This window comes from Argentina silus (assembly GCF_951799395.1).
Source record: "Argentina silus genome assembly, chromosome: 5".
Classification (NCBI taxonomy): domain Eukaryota; kingdom Metazoa; phylum Chordata; class Actinopteri; order Argentiniformes; family Argentinidae; genus Argentina; species Argentina silus.
Window position 1 is genome coordinate 4,776,087 of NC_139659.1, and position 13,948 is coordinate 4,790,034.

A 13,948-nucleotide genomic window follows, 5' to 3' on the forward strand; every position below is an offset into this window, starting at 1 on the left:
GATATGATCCATCTATCCTTTCCTCTGTCCTTCCCTCCCTCCCTCCCTCCCTCTCTCCCTCCCACAATCTATCCTCTTTCCATCTCTCTCTCTTTTTCTCTCTCACTCTCTCTCTCTCTCTCTCTCTTTTTTTTCTCTCTCTCTCTCCATTGTTTCCATCGCTCCCTCCCTTTCCTCTCTCCCTCCTCTCTCTTTCCCTCCCTTCGCCCTTTTCATCCATTCCTCCCTCCCTCCTTCCTGTGATGGACCCTGTGTCCGATAATGAGGACAGAGGGAGAAGTGAATGGAGCGTTCTCTCTCAGAGAGTCACACAGCAAGGTTACACAGTGGTAGTGACATGTCGTGAGTGCTGTGAATGCACTGAGGAAGGGAGCATGCACTGCTCTTACAGAGCTGGTGTGACCATTGACCGACTGGGTTCAAACCCATGTCTTAAACATGCTACACGATTGTGTTAGCTCGGTGAGCTAAAGCATAGGCAAGGTTACCTCCAGATAGTAAATGATCATGGTACAGAGACATACAGGCTCCGTCCAAACAGAGAAAAATGCCACAACATACATAAGTAAATACAATATGCTACTTAAAATCATGGTACTACAATTGTGTGACTATCGTGGGGAATAAAATAGTTACTAGTTAGGTACTGTAGAGGGGCAACTAAATTGAAGTGTGACCTACATATCACCTACAGAGAAAGGGGGCACCGTTTTAGTAAATGCACCATAGTAAAATTACACTGAGAGATAAAGATGATTTTAATTTTCGTAAGGTTGCACTAAACGATTATGCTTCTGAGTATTCCAGCAAAAGCCACCCAGAGCAGTGTTTTATTCTCTACTATCTTTGGTCCTAATGATAAACTTTGATCATGTGCTCTTAGATGCTGCGTTTCATGTATTAAACGCATATCAAGGTGGATCTAAAGACCTTCATTTACTTTGAAGCCACCCACGGGTGCTCCGTTTAACATTTCTTTTGTGGTTTTAATGAACAACGTAATTACACAGATACTCCCATGTGTTTATTTGCTGAATATACAACTTTTATGATTAGCTACAAGAATGTGTAAAATAATAGAGTGTATACAATAATACTCAGTTATTGCACAACATTAAATTAAAGATACGTTATATATTTTAATTTCAATCCATATTGTTTTGTTGAAATTGAAGCCTGAAAAATAATAAATACAATCACTCAATACCATAATAACAACACATTACGTTTTGGTCTGTGGTTGCGTATTTGCAGTGGCACGTAGCTTGCACTGAAGTAAAAGCTATTAAGAAAATATTGCCTTGCCAAGATGCTGTTTCATATGAGGAAACAAAATCTATTTAGTTCTTTTCCAATCCAATGGTTTGTATTGCCAAGGATTTATTTGTAGCGCTGGACTGGAGAGAAAGACTTTCGACTCAGCTGTCAGAATGTCCCTTATTTGAGATCCCCTGGGTGAGATATGAATGGGGTAGGAAGCTGAAAAGTATAAATACCTTGTCAGTGTTAAGTGCGAAGAAGTGCTTTCAGTTCACAGACTTTCAGGTGGGTAATGCTTCAGTACGACACAGCAGACCTAAGAGAGGCAATTACTTATTAGCAAAATTGCACACAAACACACACACACACACACACATATGCGCGCGCACACACACACACACACACACACACACACACACACACGCGCGCACAGAAACGCAAACACGCATGCATATAGACATAAACTCACACACACACAAAGACAAACATGCACACGTGCACACACACACGCACACACACACACACACACACACACACACACACACACACACACACACACAGGGAACACATGACTGCTGTGTTAAATAAACCAAGACACGACAAGACAGGCAGGCATCAATCACTGTTCGGTTTTGTCACATCATGAGTAGCCCTCTGGAGAAAGACAGCTCAAAGTCAAACACTGGCAAACTTTTAAACACACACTTTTAAACGCATGTAAACACAGTATGCATGTACAGTATAGCATTTGTCACAGCAAAAGTTCATCCTACAACCACATAAGTAGCTTTTTTTTTATTTTATTTTGTTATATATGTTTTTAGGGCATTTCTGCTTTATTGGGATAGAGACAGTAGAGATTGACAGGGAGGATGGGTGTTGAGATGATATGGTATGCGCCTTAGTGTGCTACGCCACTGAACGCCCCATAAGTAGCTTTTCTAATGTGTGTAACTTGAGGTATTGGCCCTAAGGGATTACCATGCAAAAGAGAGTACTCTATGTCCTTTCCCCAGAAGGATATACAGTACAGGACACTAACGCTTACTAGTGCAGTTTTGCCTCTTAGCAGGGCTTTTGTACTGTGTTGTTTTACAGGTACCTGTACTTACACAGAGTATTTGCCTTCTAAAGTTGCATATATTGCATATACAGATATTCAGGTCCAACGTGCACTTCAAATACAACCCCAAGCAAACTCACCATTTGCAAAACAAAAAAAACCAACCAAATAACTTTAGAATGAATATTTATCCTAAAAACCCATTTCTCTCATGTTTTCTAGGTCTCCAGGTGATCTTCCCGGAGTACCTACAGGAGAAGTTTGTCCAATCCGCTCTGAGCTACATCATGTGTAACGGCGAGGGCGAGTATGTGTGTCGGAACAGCCAGTGCATCTGTCAGTGTGCCGAGGAGTACCCACAATGCAATTGTCCCAACACGGACATCCAGATCATGGAGAACACACTGCTGGGCATGGCGGAGTCCTGGGCCACCTCTTACAAGGACTTTGAGAACTCAGGTAACCAGGAAACTCATGTCACATTGTTTATTGTAAGGGGATGGTGGAGACCCGGACCACCTCTTACAAGGAAAAGGATGTTCACCACAACCTACCATATGAGGCCGGTGTTACTGTCAGTACGACCTAAACACTGTCACATTGAAGTGATCATGAAATGATCATGTGATTTGGACACTCTACCCTTATCTGTCCATTAGACAACAATCCACCAGTAAAGGGACACACATTACTTCACTAGGGTCGGTTGGACTTGGTTTTCCTACCTCAGGCTCAGATTAAAGAAACCCAGAGAACAGTAAGGCAGAGAGAAATGAGAAAGACATGAACTAGATCATCCACTGACCTCCCTCTTTGTGTGAAGTGGCCAGTGATCATATTACAACCGTTTTCACATGGACTTCAGTGCTTTAGTGGAAGCCCGTAAAGCCTGGCTACTTCCACTGATCTCTTGTCAAATACAACTGCAGATACTTGTCTTTACGTCGGCCCTGATATCCATGGCTGCCAGTAATATAATGGTATACCCACCAAGTCTGACAGTACGCGCTAAATCCACTCTGTCAGCTGGTCGGTTATGCAGGGTGTGGTGTCGTCATTTTACACCAGTCACCTTCCTCAGAACACACAGCACATAAAGCTAGCTTGCATGTTAACTTTCTCGGAAGCCAATCTGCAATAAAGTGGGTCTATGCATTATTCAAGGGCCCATTCCAACGCCTTCTGTTTCAGAAGACGAAGGCCCAGGCAGTTAATCGTGACAGTCAATTCTCCTCCTCCTCCAGCTAGGTTTCGCTACTGTAAGCTGTGTGTGTGTGTGTGTGTGTGTGTGTGTGTGTGTGTGTGTGTGTGTGTGTGTTCAGTCAGCCAGATATTGGGATATGGAAGCCACACTTTGTAAACAGACATACTCCATGTATGTACTCAAGGATAAAACAATATATTTCTGTTGATTCCTTTCATGCATGTGATTGATACAGATGAGACAATTGTTTTATAGCTGGAAACATGAAACATGTTCCTTGAAAGAAAAGAAAGTGTGTGTGTGTAGGCCTCCCTCCATGTTTTCCTGCTCTAGTGGATGACTCAAATAGCTGTCTGGTCTGGACACACACACTGTTACGGCCCTTTTGTCTAGGGTAGGCCCTAACACCATGCAGCGAGACTGCTGAATGGAGGTGCTGTTACGGCCCTTTTGTCTAGGGTAGGCCCTAACACCATGCAGCGAGACTGCTGAATGGATGACTGCTGAATGGATGACTGCTGAATGGATGACTGCTGAATGGATGACTGCTGAATGGAGGTGCGCTGCAACACAGACTCAATGAACCGGGACTAACATTCAAGAATATTTCTTGTTTAAACAAATGATCGCTACAAGGGAACAAGGGAACAAGGGAACAAGGGAACAAGGGAACAAGGGAACTGTGAACGGTGCCGAAGGACAGAACTCATTAAAAGAACGTCCTAGCTACCTAACCAAAAAGATCTACTAAAAAAAACACATGAGGGGCACCCGTTCCTAGCCTCGTGTCTATACCAGAGATACGGCTACGTGATGCAAAGTAAACCCATGGACAGCTTACCTGTCCCCTTGCCCCTTCACATCAAAACAAAAACACTATACCATGTATAGTTTAACCAAAAAAAAGACACTATACCGTGTATAGGTTAACCAAAACAAGGAACAGCTGAATATGCACGTGGCTTGGCTACTTCACTTTCAACAATAGACAACCATAAAACACGACAGACGGCGACTCCCGAACAGAGAACAGGAGGGCTTTAAATAGACAGGCGGACGGTTGATTGGTCCAGAACAGGTGCGTGACTGATGACAGATGGGACTGACAGGCCAATCGTGGACGGACACCTGTATGAGAGTGAGAGTGAGAGGAGGAGACATACACGGGAACACAGCACAGCACCACAGGAGAACACACCCACATACAGGACGAGGGACGTAAGACACACACACACACACACACACACACACACACACACACACGATCAAGTCAGAGAGCACACTTACAGTGGGAAAATGGTCAATATCCACCTGATGGTGCAACACATATATTATTAACAAGTAATAAAAATACCCAAGTAAAATGTGACTGTCATATATATATATATATATATATATATAGTCAGTATATATTTATATATTATGAAGAACACATACATTTAGTTTTTCGTCCCTCAAGGTCATTGACTGCCATACATCCATGAGGAGCTTCTGTAAGATAAAGAGCCCACAGTAACTTCTATTAATCTATTATTCTATTAATAAACAATTAGAGAATTCACCAAAAATGAGTGCATAAGGAGAGTACTTAATGGAGGCCAGTGATGAAGGACATTGCTAATTCTTTAGCGACAGAGCTTAAAGTACTGAAGTACTGCACTTGAGAAATAATAATGATAATAATTATATATTTTATTTGTCGAGTGGTTTTCATTTGTACAGTTTCAAAGTGCATAGAATTGTGTGCATTTAAAATAAGACAACAGCAAATCCTGTCGGGAGAAGTTACACAGGAAGAGTTTCCCTGACAGCAGTCTTTTGTCTCTGTCCCTTAATCCTACTTCCTCTTCCTCTCAAATCAATGAAATTAAATTCCAATTCAAGCTTTATTGCCATGAGTGTTGAGACGAGAACAATATTGACAACCTCTCTCTCTCTCTCTCTCTCTCTCTCTCTCTCTCTCTCTCTCTCTCTCTCTCTCTCTCTCTCTCTCTCCCCCCCACTCTCTACCTTCTTCTCCCCCAGATGAGTTCAAGTCGTTCCTGAAGAGGCTGCCTTCCACCCACTTTTTGCCCGTCAGTAGTGTCCACCTGCTGTGGGGGAGTGACTGGGACCTGCAGGCTCGTTACCGGTTGCTCCAGAGCTCCCTGGAGACCCAGAGGCTCAAGATACAGCACACCGCACGCAAGCTCTTCGGCTTGAGCATCCGCTGCCACCACAACCCCAACCACCAGATGCCTAGGGAGAGGTGGGTGGCACAGACACAGAGATCAATGTTCTATCCTCTATAGACGCAGCCATATGGACTAATACACAATGGTATTGTTTTGTAAAGAATGGATATTGTTTTATTTGATGACTGTAGGTGTTGTTGCTGCTGTTTGTGGATCTCAGTACCAGTAAATAGGACTTAGACGTGGAGAGTAACTGCAATGCAGATGCCAGCATACAGTGCGTCCTAGAAAAGACAGCTAGGAAGGGAAGTATCTCCACTAAGTTGGGGTTAGCTTCAGTGATTCCCCCAGATTTTCATCTGGTCTGTTATTGCATCCCTGCTATTTGTCCTTCAATTGAATTGACCATTCTGGCATGTAAATGCCACATGCATTGTAGAATACTACAGAGAGGACTGGAGGCAATCCTCTGTAGTATTCCACAATGCAGTCTGAAAAATACTGAAACAGTGGGAGTTCTCTGGACAGATCATGGCTCATCACCTACTGTGACTACAGAGAGCTAGCCTAGTGTGGCCACAGACGGACGGACGGACGGACGGACAGACAGACAGACAGATATTACCTGCACTGCTAATGTTGTTTACAGTGGAATGTACTCTGGTCTATTCACCTTAGAAATATCTCAGAGAAACAGAGACTAAAATAGCGTACTAAATATTGTTAGCTAAACTAGCCAAAAACATGTCAGCTGTGCGGCGAATGTCAACATACAAATAGAAACAGAAAAATCCACAAAAATATTCATTTATATGCTTTGGAACTAGCAACTGTCAACTGTCACTAAGGTAGAAGGAACACACCCACGCTGGCATGCGAGCATTGGCAAAGGTTTGTTCAGACGTGTTATCAAAGCAGTGCAGTGCACACTTCGTGCTTGACGGAGCGCACATCAAGGCTGCCTGACGGCACCGTGAAGAGGAACTGTGTTTGTTTGTTTGTGTGTGTGTGTGTGTGTGTGTGTGTGTGTGTGTGTGTGTGTGTGTGTGTGTGTGTGTGCGTGTGTGTGTGTGTGTGTGTGTGTGTGTGTGTGTGTGTGTGTGTGTGTGTCAGATGAAGAGAGAGAGAGAAAGAGAGAGAGAGAGAGAGAAAGAGAGAGAGTGAGAGAGAAAGAGAGAGAGTGAGAGAGAAAGAGAGAGAGTCTATGAGTGTATGAACTTAAATCATACGTTTGTGAAATGTACTGTCGTATTATACAATTCCCTATACCCCACTCATACTGTATCCATCCCCATCACCAGCAGTTACTGCAGTAGAGGCAGCAGTAGCAGTTGTAGACCTTATTGTCCTGCCAGTCAGTGTTACTGTAGCTGTGGCCCCAGCCTCTCTGGTGGCCTGGCCTTAGCCCTGAACACAGAGAGAAGCCTGTCTGTTGCAGCCCAAGGAGCTCTCCTTCTTCTTCCCTGCTCCCTACTGAAGGGACATGACACTGTAATTATTGGGAGCAAGAGCCTCCCTCAGCCCCCCTACGGACCGGAGAAGTAGAGCCTCAGACTGTTGGAACAATAAGAATAGGGTCTGCTCACAGCTGGAGGGGACTAAAGTAGCTTACTGTAGCTAAACTGAGGTTCATTGGGGAGGGATGGGGAGGCGGGATGGGGGGGGGGGAACGGGGGGCTAAGCTTAGCCCTCAGACCTGGAGGGGGAAACGGGAGAGCTCAGACTTTGATGGTAGTTTGACCTCAGCCTCCCTGCAGTCTAATTACATAGTTACTTATACTGATCATCATTTTAACACAGTCCACAGGCAAGGGAAGGCAAGGCCAGTGCAACCCATTATTAAACATTGATGGTGTTTTCCCTGCTTGGGATAATGAGTGAGATATGCAAAGCAGTGGAGAGGGCAGGACTCCCTCTTCCTCAAGTTCCTTTCTTAAATGCTTGGCAATTGTGGAGCCAGTTTGGAACCACTTTTGTGTGATGAGCAACACTGCCTGGAGGCTTAAGTCCACGGACCTTGAGGCCTACCACTTGGTCTAATGGTGGATGCTTGGCTTTCATGAGAAGGAGATCCGGGTTCACCTCCCGCTGAGTTATAAATAGTGCTTTTCCAGACAGCAGTGAATATAGCCCTGTGTTGTGATTATGACATATGTACAGTCTACTAATTGGCTTACGCTTGACTACAGCAGAAGATGTTTTCTACTTTCTAAGCCTGGTTGCCATTTTATGACTGCGGTTGATCTCTTATCTAAATGTGGTATTCAATCAAATGAGCCAGTGTAATTAAACAAGCAACCAAAGTGTGGTGTGTTGCATGGCCGACTCTCCGTATGAAAGGATGTGGAGATGTCTAATGTAACTGTCCCTCGCTGATGGCCGGTCCTAATCACACCCGTTTGTCATGTCTCTAGCTGTAGCCAGTCAGCTGACTCGCCATTAGAAAAACATGTGATGCATTTCGAGGTACATATTGCCGGCTTGGTTCGACATGCCTGCACCTCGTTTCGCTCCGTGTATGCCGTACACCCACACATCACACAACACTCTTGGCTGAAACATATGGAATCTTCCTCTCTGTACGACTACCGTATGGTGGAGGTGCTGTGGGGAGAGTAGCAGCTCAGTTATGGCAGCTTGTCTCATGTAAAATGAAAGAGGCTGTAATTAACGGTGACGGATATGAGGTAGCGACGGTACAGCAACGTCACTCCCAGCCGCATGATTAGCATCTGTGTCTATACATCAACCCTTAATTATTCATGGGTAGTAGAGTTTAGCCTGTTTACTGACATGAGTGTTTATGGATTATTTAGCGGTAGGTGCGATTGATTTCCACAAACTAATAGATGTTAAGATGTGTCCGGTGCTCTTATGTGACGATGTAAATAATCAGAGGCTAGGAGACCTATTACATCCAATCATTCACATCTCTCTCTCTCTCTCTCTCTCTCTCTCTCTATGCCGTTCTCTGTCTCTCTCTCGCCCTCTCTCTCTCTTTCATTCTCTCTCTCACTTTTCTCCCTCCTCTTCCCTTCTTCCCACACAGAGGGAGCTTTGTAACGATGTGTGTCATCTGCACTGAGCACCAGAGCTGTCTGCTGCCCCATTACAAACCCAGAGATTGTGCTCTGGTTCGTGAAAACAAACAGCATTCATTCCCTCTCATTTCCATCTCATTCCCGGTGGCAAACTCAACCAAGGCACTTGCTTTGGAGGGAAACAAATAAGGCAAAATAAAACTACCGGCGTGATGCTCTCAAACAGCATATTGAGGGAGGCGGTTATATGATGGAACATATTTTAGCTCTGTGCTTCAGATCGCATAAAACTCCAGTTATTGCAAATAAATTCAAGGGGGAATATGAAACGCGATGAGCATGTCTGCCCCTGTGCAATAATGAATAGACAATAAAACTAATGGAAACAGTTTAATCTGATGTTGCATACACATCAGCAGAAACGGGTTTTCATATCACATTTGGTTTGCCGTTTTTTAGGCCCTGAACTGTGGAGTGTAGTTTGTAGGGTTTTAGCGCTTGTAATGCTTAAGTTGTGGGTTGAAATCCTGTTGCGACAGGAATTACAACCCAAAAAGTGTAAACACTCACTGTAATGCAAGTGGCTTTGGATATACTATATGCCCATGTGCTGAATGGCATATGTTAGATGAAGTTACTCTTTGAAGTTACTGATAAAAAAAGATAGAAAATAGAATACCATTTCAAATATAATAGAAAACCATTTCAAATATATTAATATGATTGTTTGCCAGAAACATTTGAATTGTAACATGCAGTTCAAACTGTACATGTCCTGTACATGTCCTAACCCTAACCCAGCCTACATCTTCAGAAAAACAGATCACAATAAAATCATCTTTGTGGCCTATTTGTCCTTCAACTGTGATTGTTGAATTGTTGAGTTACTTCACTATGATTTTCAAACTAACCTTCTCTCGCTGAAATGTATTCAAGATTTCTCTCAGGATTTCAGATGTTCTCAGAAGAGAGTCAAAGTCTGAGCAGGAGCGATTTTTCATAACAGAATCTGTTGGTTTTGTCTTGCGGTCCTTTAGAGATAAGAGTGTGAATATGTGCCTTGAAAAAAGCATTAGTCTTTCACAGTGCATCGCAGGGTCAGTGTCCCGGCCCACATGCATTCAACCGCATCTTTGTTATTTCACAATGTTCCTCTTATCTGTCGATACTCCCTTCCAAGGGTGAACTCAATAAGCAACGGAGTTTTATCAGGGTTTATGAGGACACACCAAAGACTGTCTGAGAAGTACATGTACTGTACCAGCTTTTTCCCAGGTATAATAAAGACAGTACACAGGTGAAATGTTAAATAGATGAGAATATCTTTTCTCAGATCTCAACTCAATTTTATTCAGCACCAATATCACATCACAACTTCCACAGAGAAGTTAAAACTTTCCAATTATCCCCACACCTCTAAGTAACAATGATGAGCTATATCCTTTGCTTTAACCCATTTCCCTGTACAGTGGGGCAAGTAGTTTTGGAGGGTGTGTGAAGAACCATGTCCCCTCTCCACTGTCCCCTTTAATTGACCCTTTCCGAGGCTCATTTTGGGGACGGCTTGGGCCTCGGGGATCCATGGTCTATCCCAGCACTGGGTCACCCGTCATCATTTCCATCCAAGTTCATTAGCATGTCAGGCTAACCTTGAGCTTATCCTCTCCTCCTCGTCCTAGACATCAGGATTCAGGATTCACCCTCTCTCTCATCTCGCCTCTCTGAGGAAAGTTTCACGACTGTCAGGATGACAAGGAGGGATGCCTGAGGGGAGAGAAGGCATACACCATTTGCATAGGAAATAATGCTTCTCAGCAGAAGGAAATAAAGGGACTCCTCCTCTCCTCCATTGAGAGAATATATTATCCTCTCTCGGTTCTCCTTTCCTCTCCACTGACTGGAACATAACAAACAGCAGTATGCTGTGGCGGTGACAGAGGAGTTTAATCCTCAGAGTTTAACACTGGGCTTTGGGCTTCCCTAAATGGTCATTATTAATGGTGCATTTTATCAGTTTGTCCCCCCTTTCACTGTTTCTCTTTTCTTTCTCTCTGTCCCTCTTGCTCTGTCTCTCTCTGATTCTCTCATATTCTCTTCCTTTCTTCTTTACCTCCTTCCCTTCCATTATACATTTTATGGAATATATACAACTGTATGTAATACTCTCTCTCTCTCTCTCTCTCTCTCTCTCTCTCTCTCTCTCTCTCTCTCTCTCTCTCTCTCTCTCTCTCTCTCTCTCTCTCTCTCTCTCTCTCTCTCTCTCTCTCTCTCTCTCTCTCTCTCTCTCTCTATATATATATATATATATATATATAAAATATATATATCTTTCTCCAGGTCTGTGATGCAGTGGCTGAACAGGGTCCAGTCCTTCCTCTACTGCAACGAGAACGGTTTCTGGGGGACCTTCCTGGAGAGTCAGAGGACGTGCGTGTGCCATACGGGCATCACCCTGTGCCAGCGTCCCATCCCCTGCATCATCGGTGGCAACAACAGTTGTGCCATGTGCAGCCTGGCCAACATTTCACAGTGCGGCTCCTGCAACAAGGGCTACAAGCTGTACCGCGGCCGCTGCGACCCCCTGAACGTGGACTCGGAGCGAAGTGAGCAGTTCATCAGCTTCGAGACCGACCTGGACTTCCAGGACCTGGAGCTGAAGTACCTGCTCCAGAAGATGGACTCCCGCCTCTACATCCACACCACCTTCATCAGCAACGAGATCCGCCTGGAGACCTTCTTCGACCCGCGGTGGCGCAAACGCATGTCCCTAACCCTGAAGAGCAACAAGAACCGGATGGACTACCTTCACATGATCGTCGGGCTCTCCATGAAGATATGCCAGATGCGTAACAGCAGCATCGACCCCATGTTCTTTGTTTACGTCAACCCCTTCAGCGGCAGCCACTCAGAAGGGTGGAGCATGCCCTTCGGAGAGCATGGCTACCCACGCTGGGAGAAGGTGCGTCTACAGAACTCCCAATGTTTCAACTGGACCCTGCTGCTGGGGAACCGATGGAAGACCTTCTTCGAGACGGTACACATCTACCTGCGGAGCCGCGCCAAGGTGCCCACTGGGCTGCGTAACGACACCGGCCAGGGTCCTGTGGACCTGTCGGATCCCAACAAGCGCCAGATCTACATCAAGATCTCTGACATCCAGGTTTTCGGTTACAGCCTGCGCTTCAATGCCGACCTTCTCCGCAGCGCCGTGCAACAGGTGAACCAGTCGTACACCCAGGGGACCCAGTTCTACTCCTCCTCCTCGGTCATGCTTCTGCTGCTTGACATTAGGGATCGGATTAACCGCCTGGCCCCTCCAGTGGCACCCGGGAAACCCCAGCTGGACCTGTTCTCCTGTATGCTGAAACACAGGCTGAAGCTCAACAACAGCGAGATGATTCGGGTCAACCACGCCTTGGACATGTACAACACAGAAATACTGAAACAATCAGATCACCTGACTACCAAACTCTGCTGAGATACAGTAAACAAAACATAACAAACATAAAGAAGAAACAACCAACAAACAAACAAACAAACAAACAAACAGACACAACACAAGAAGAACTGTTTGGGGAATATTCCGTTTTTATTTTTGTTTTTCCTTTTTTTCCTTTTTTGGACCTTTTTTGTTCTGCCTTTTGATGTAATATTAACAACTTTGTAAATGTAATTGTTGAACAGAAAGTGGACAAGACGTTGATAAGCAAGCCTTTTAGTTGGATAAAGGAGAAGATGAATGAAAGCCACTTTAAAAGACTGTACCATATTTGTCCCAGCATGTCTGTCATTTCCTAAAAGAGCATAAAAAGAGAGAAAAAGAAGAAAAACATGTTAAATCCATCTTCTGGTGACAAAGAGGCCTTGATTTTACTCTGAGGGAACAAAGGTTATATCTGAAACTGCCATTCTTTACTGAGTAAAACCATTTTTAAAAATATAATAAAGCGACATAAAGGGCAGACCAGATATATTACTTTTATTTCAGCCAATATGCTTTATGAACAAGCAAAATATTATAAACATGTAAAATGACAGTTTAATATGAACAAGTTTATACATTTTAAGGGTTAAATAGCCTAGCGTGCAATTACTCTAAGCGTTAGCCACATAGTCTCTACTGCATTAAAAACTCATGACAAAACTGCATTCCTCTCTTTGTGATGTATACGGGACTTTGTTGCTGTACTTTAAGTATAGGCACTTGACAGAGCAGTGGATAGTCATTTCATGTCAAATAACAGAAGCCAGCTGTTTATATATATGTATACCTTTTTATTTTCTCGCTTGACGCTTATTGCTGTTTGTTAATTGAGTGTGTCATTTTGAGAGTGAGTGAATCCAGTCTAAGCTGAAACCTGTCTTTGGGCGCTATACCTCCCCGTGTTTGAAATTCTACCCGTGTTTTCTCACGCGGTGGTTTCTCTCTCTGGTGCCTGAGTGCAATATCGTGGTCTGAAGATGAACAATCAATGCTATTCCGTACAGCTTTGCAAAACGTACACCTTGTGACTGCTGATGTGTCAAGCTTTTTCGGCACCAAGAGCAACAATTTGAACAGCGATCATTCACGTGCATCTGAAAAAGACAACATAAAAGCCATACATTTCCTTGAGGTACACATAAGACATAAAAAAAGCTCCCTGATGCATTTGTTTTCTTCAAAAACATGAACAAATGTTCCCATGCGTGTTCAATGTTGTTGTTGTTTTTTCCTCATTTCATCTCAGGTGGAAGATAGTACAGTGGACACACAGAGAGAGAGGGATATAGTCTGTTCTGAGGGATTATGGAATGACATTGTAAAGCCATTGGATTTCTATTACCTAGAGTGAACCCATATGAGAAAGTGTTATATTAAAGCTTCAAATACTTTTGTCAATATTAATCTGTAAATCTTCTTTCTACCATATGTACTTTCCATTTTTTAATGCCTCACTTGACCTATTTTCTTTTTCCTTTATACTCATGTGCTTTAGATTTACCCCTCTGACATGGTTGTTGATTAATCTTTCCAATCATATAACATGTAACTGAAAACACTGGCAGAAACATGTGTTTGTAGCTATGTAGTTCAACATATGTTCAAAGCTATACACCATCAAACTCTGTCAAAACTATCTAGGAACACTACCTATATTATTATTATTATTATTATTATTATTATTATTATTATACTTATTATTATTATCATTATCATTATTAT

General features: G+C 43.5%; 1 protein-coding gene across 1 annotated transcript in view; it reads left to right on the plus strand.

The window, feature by feature from the left end:
- Nucleotides 1-12,220, plus strand: part of brinp1 (bone morphogenetic protein/retinoic acid inducible neural-specific 1) — a gene marked incomplete at both ends in the record, with an annotated part of 59,397 nt that extends 47,177 nt beyond the window's left edge. The window contains 3 exon segments of the mRNA XM_083669821.1: nucleotides 2,546-2,782; nucleotides 5,553-5,775; nucleotides 11,080-12,220. Of these exon segments, the coding sequence (XP_083525947.1) occupies nucleotides 2,546-2,782; nucleotides 5,553-5,775; nucleotides 11,080-12,220 (1,601 nt within the window).
- Nucleotides 12,221-13,948: the final 1,728 nt, after the last annotated feature.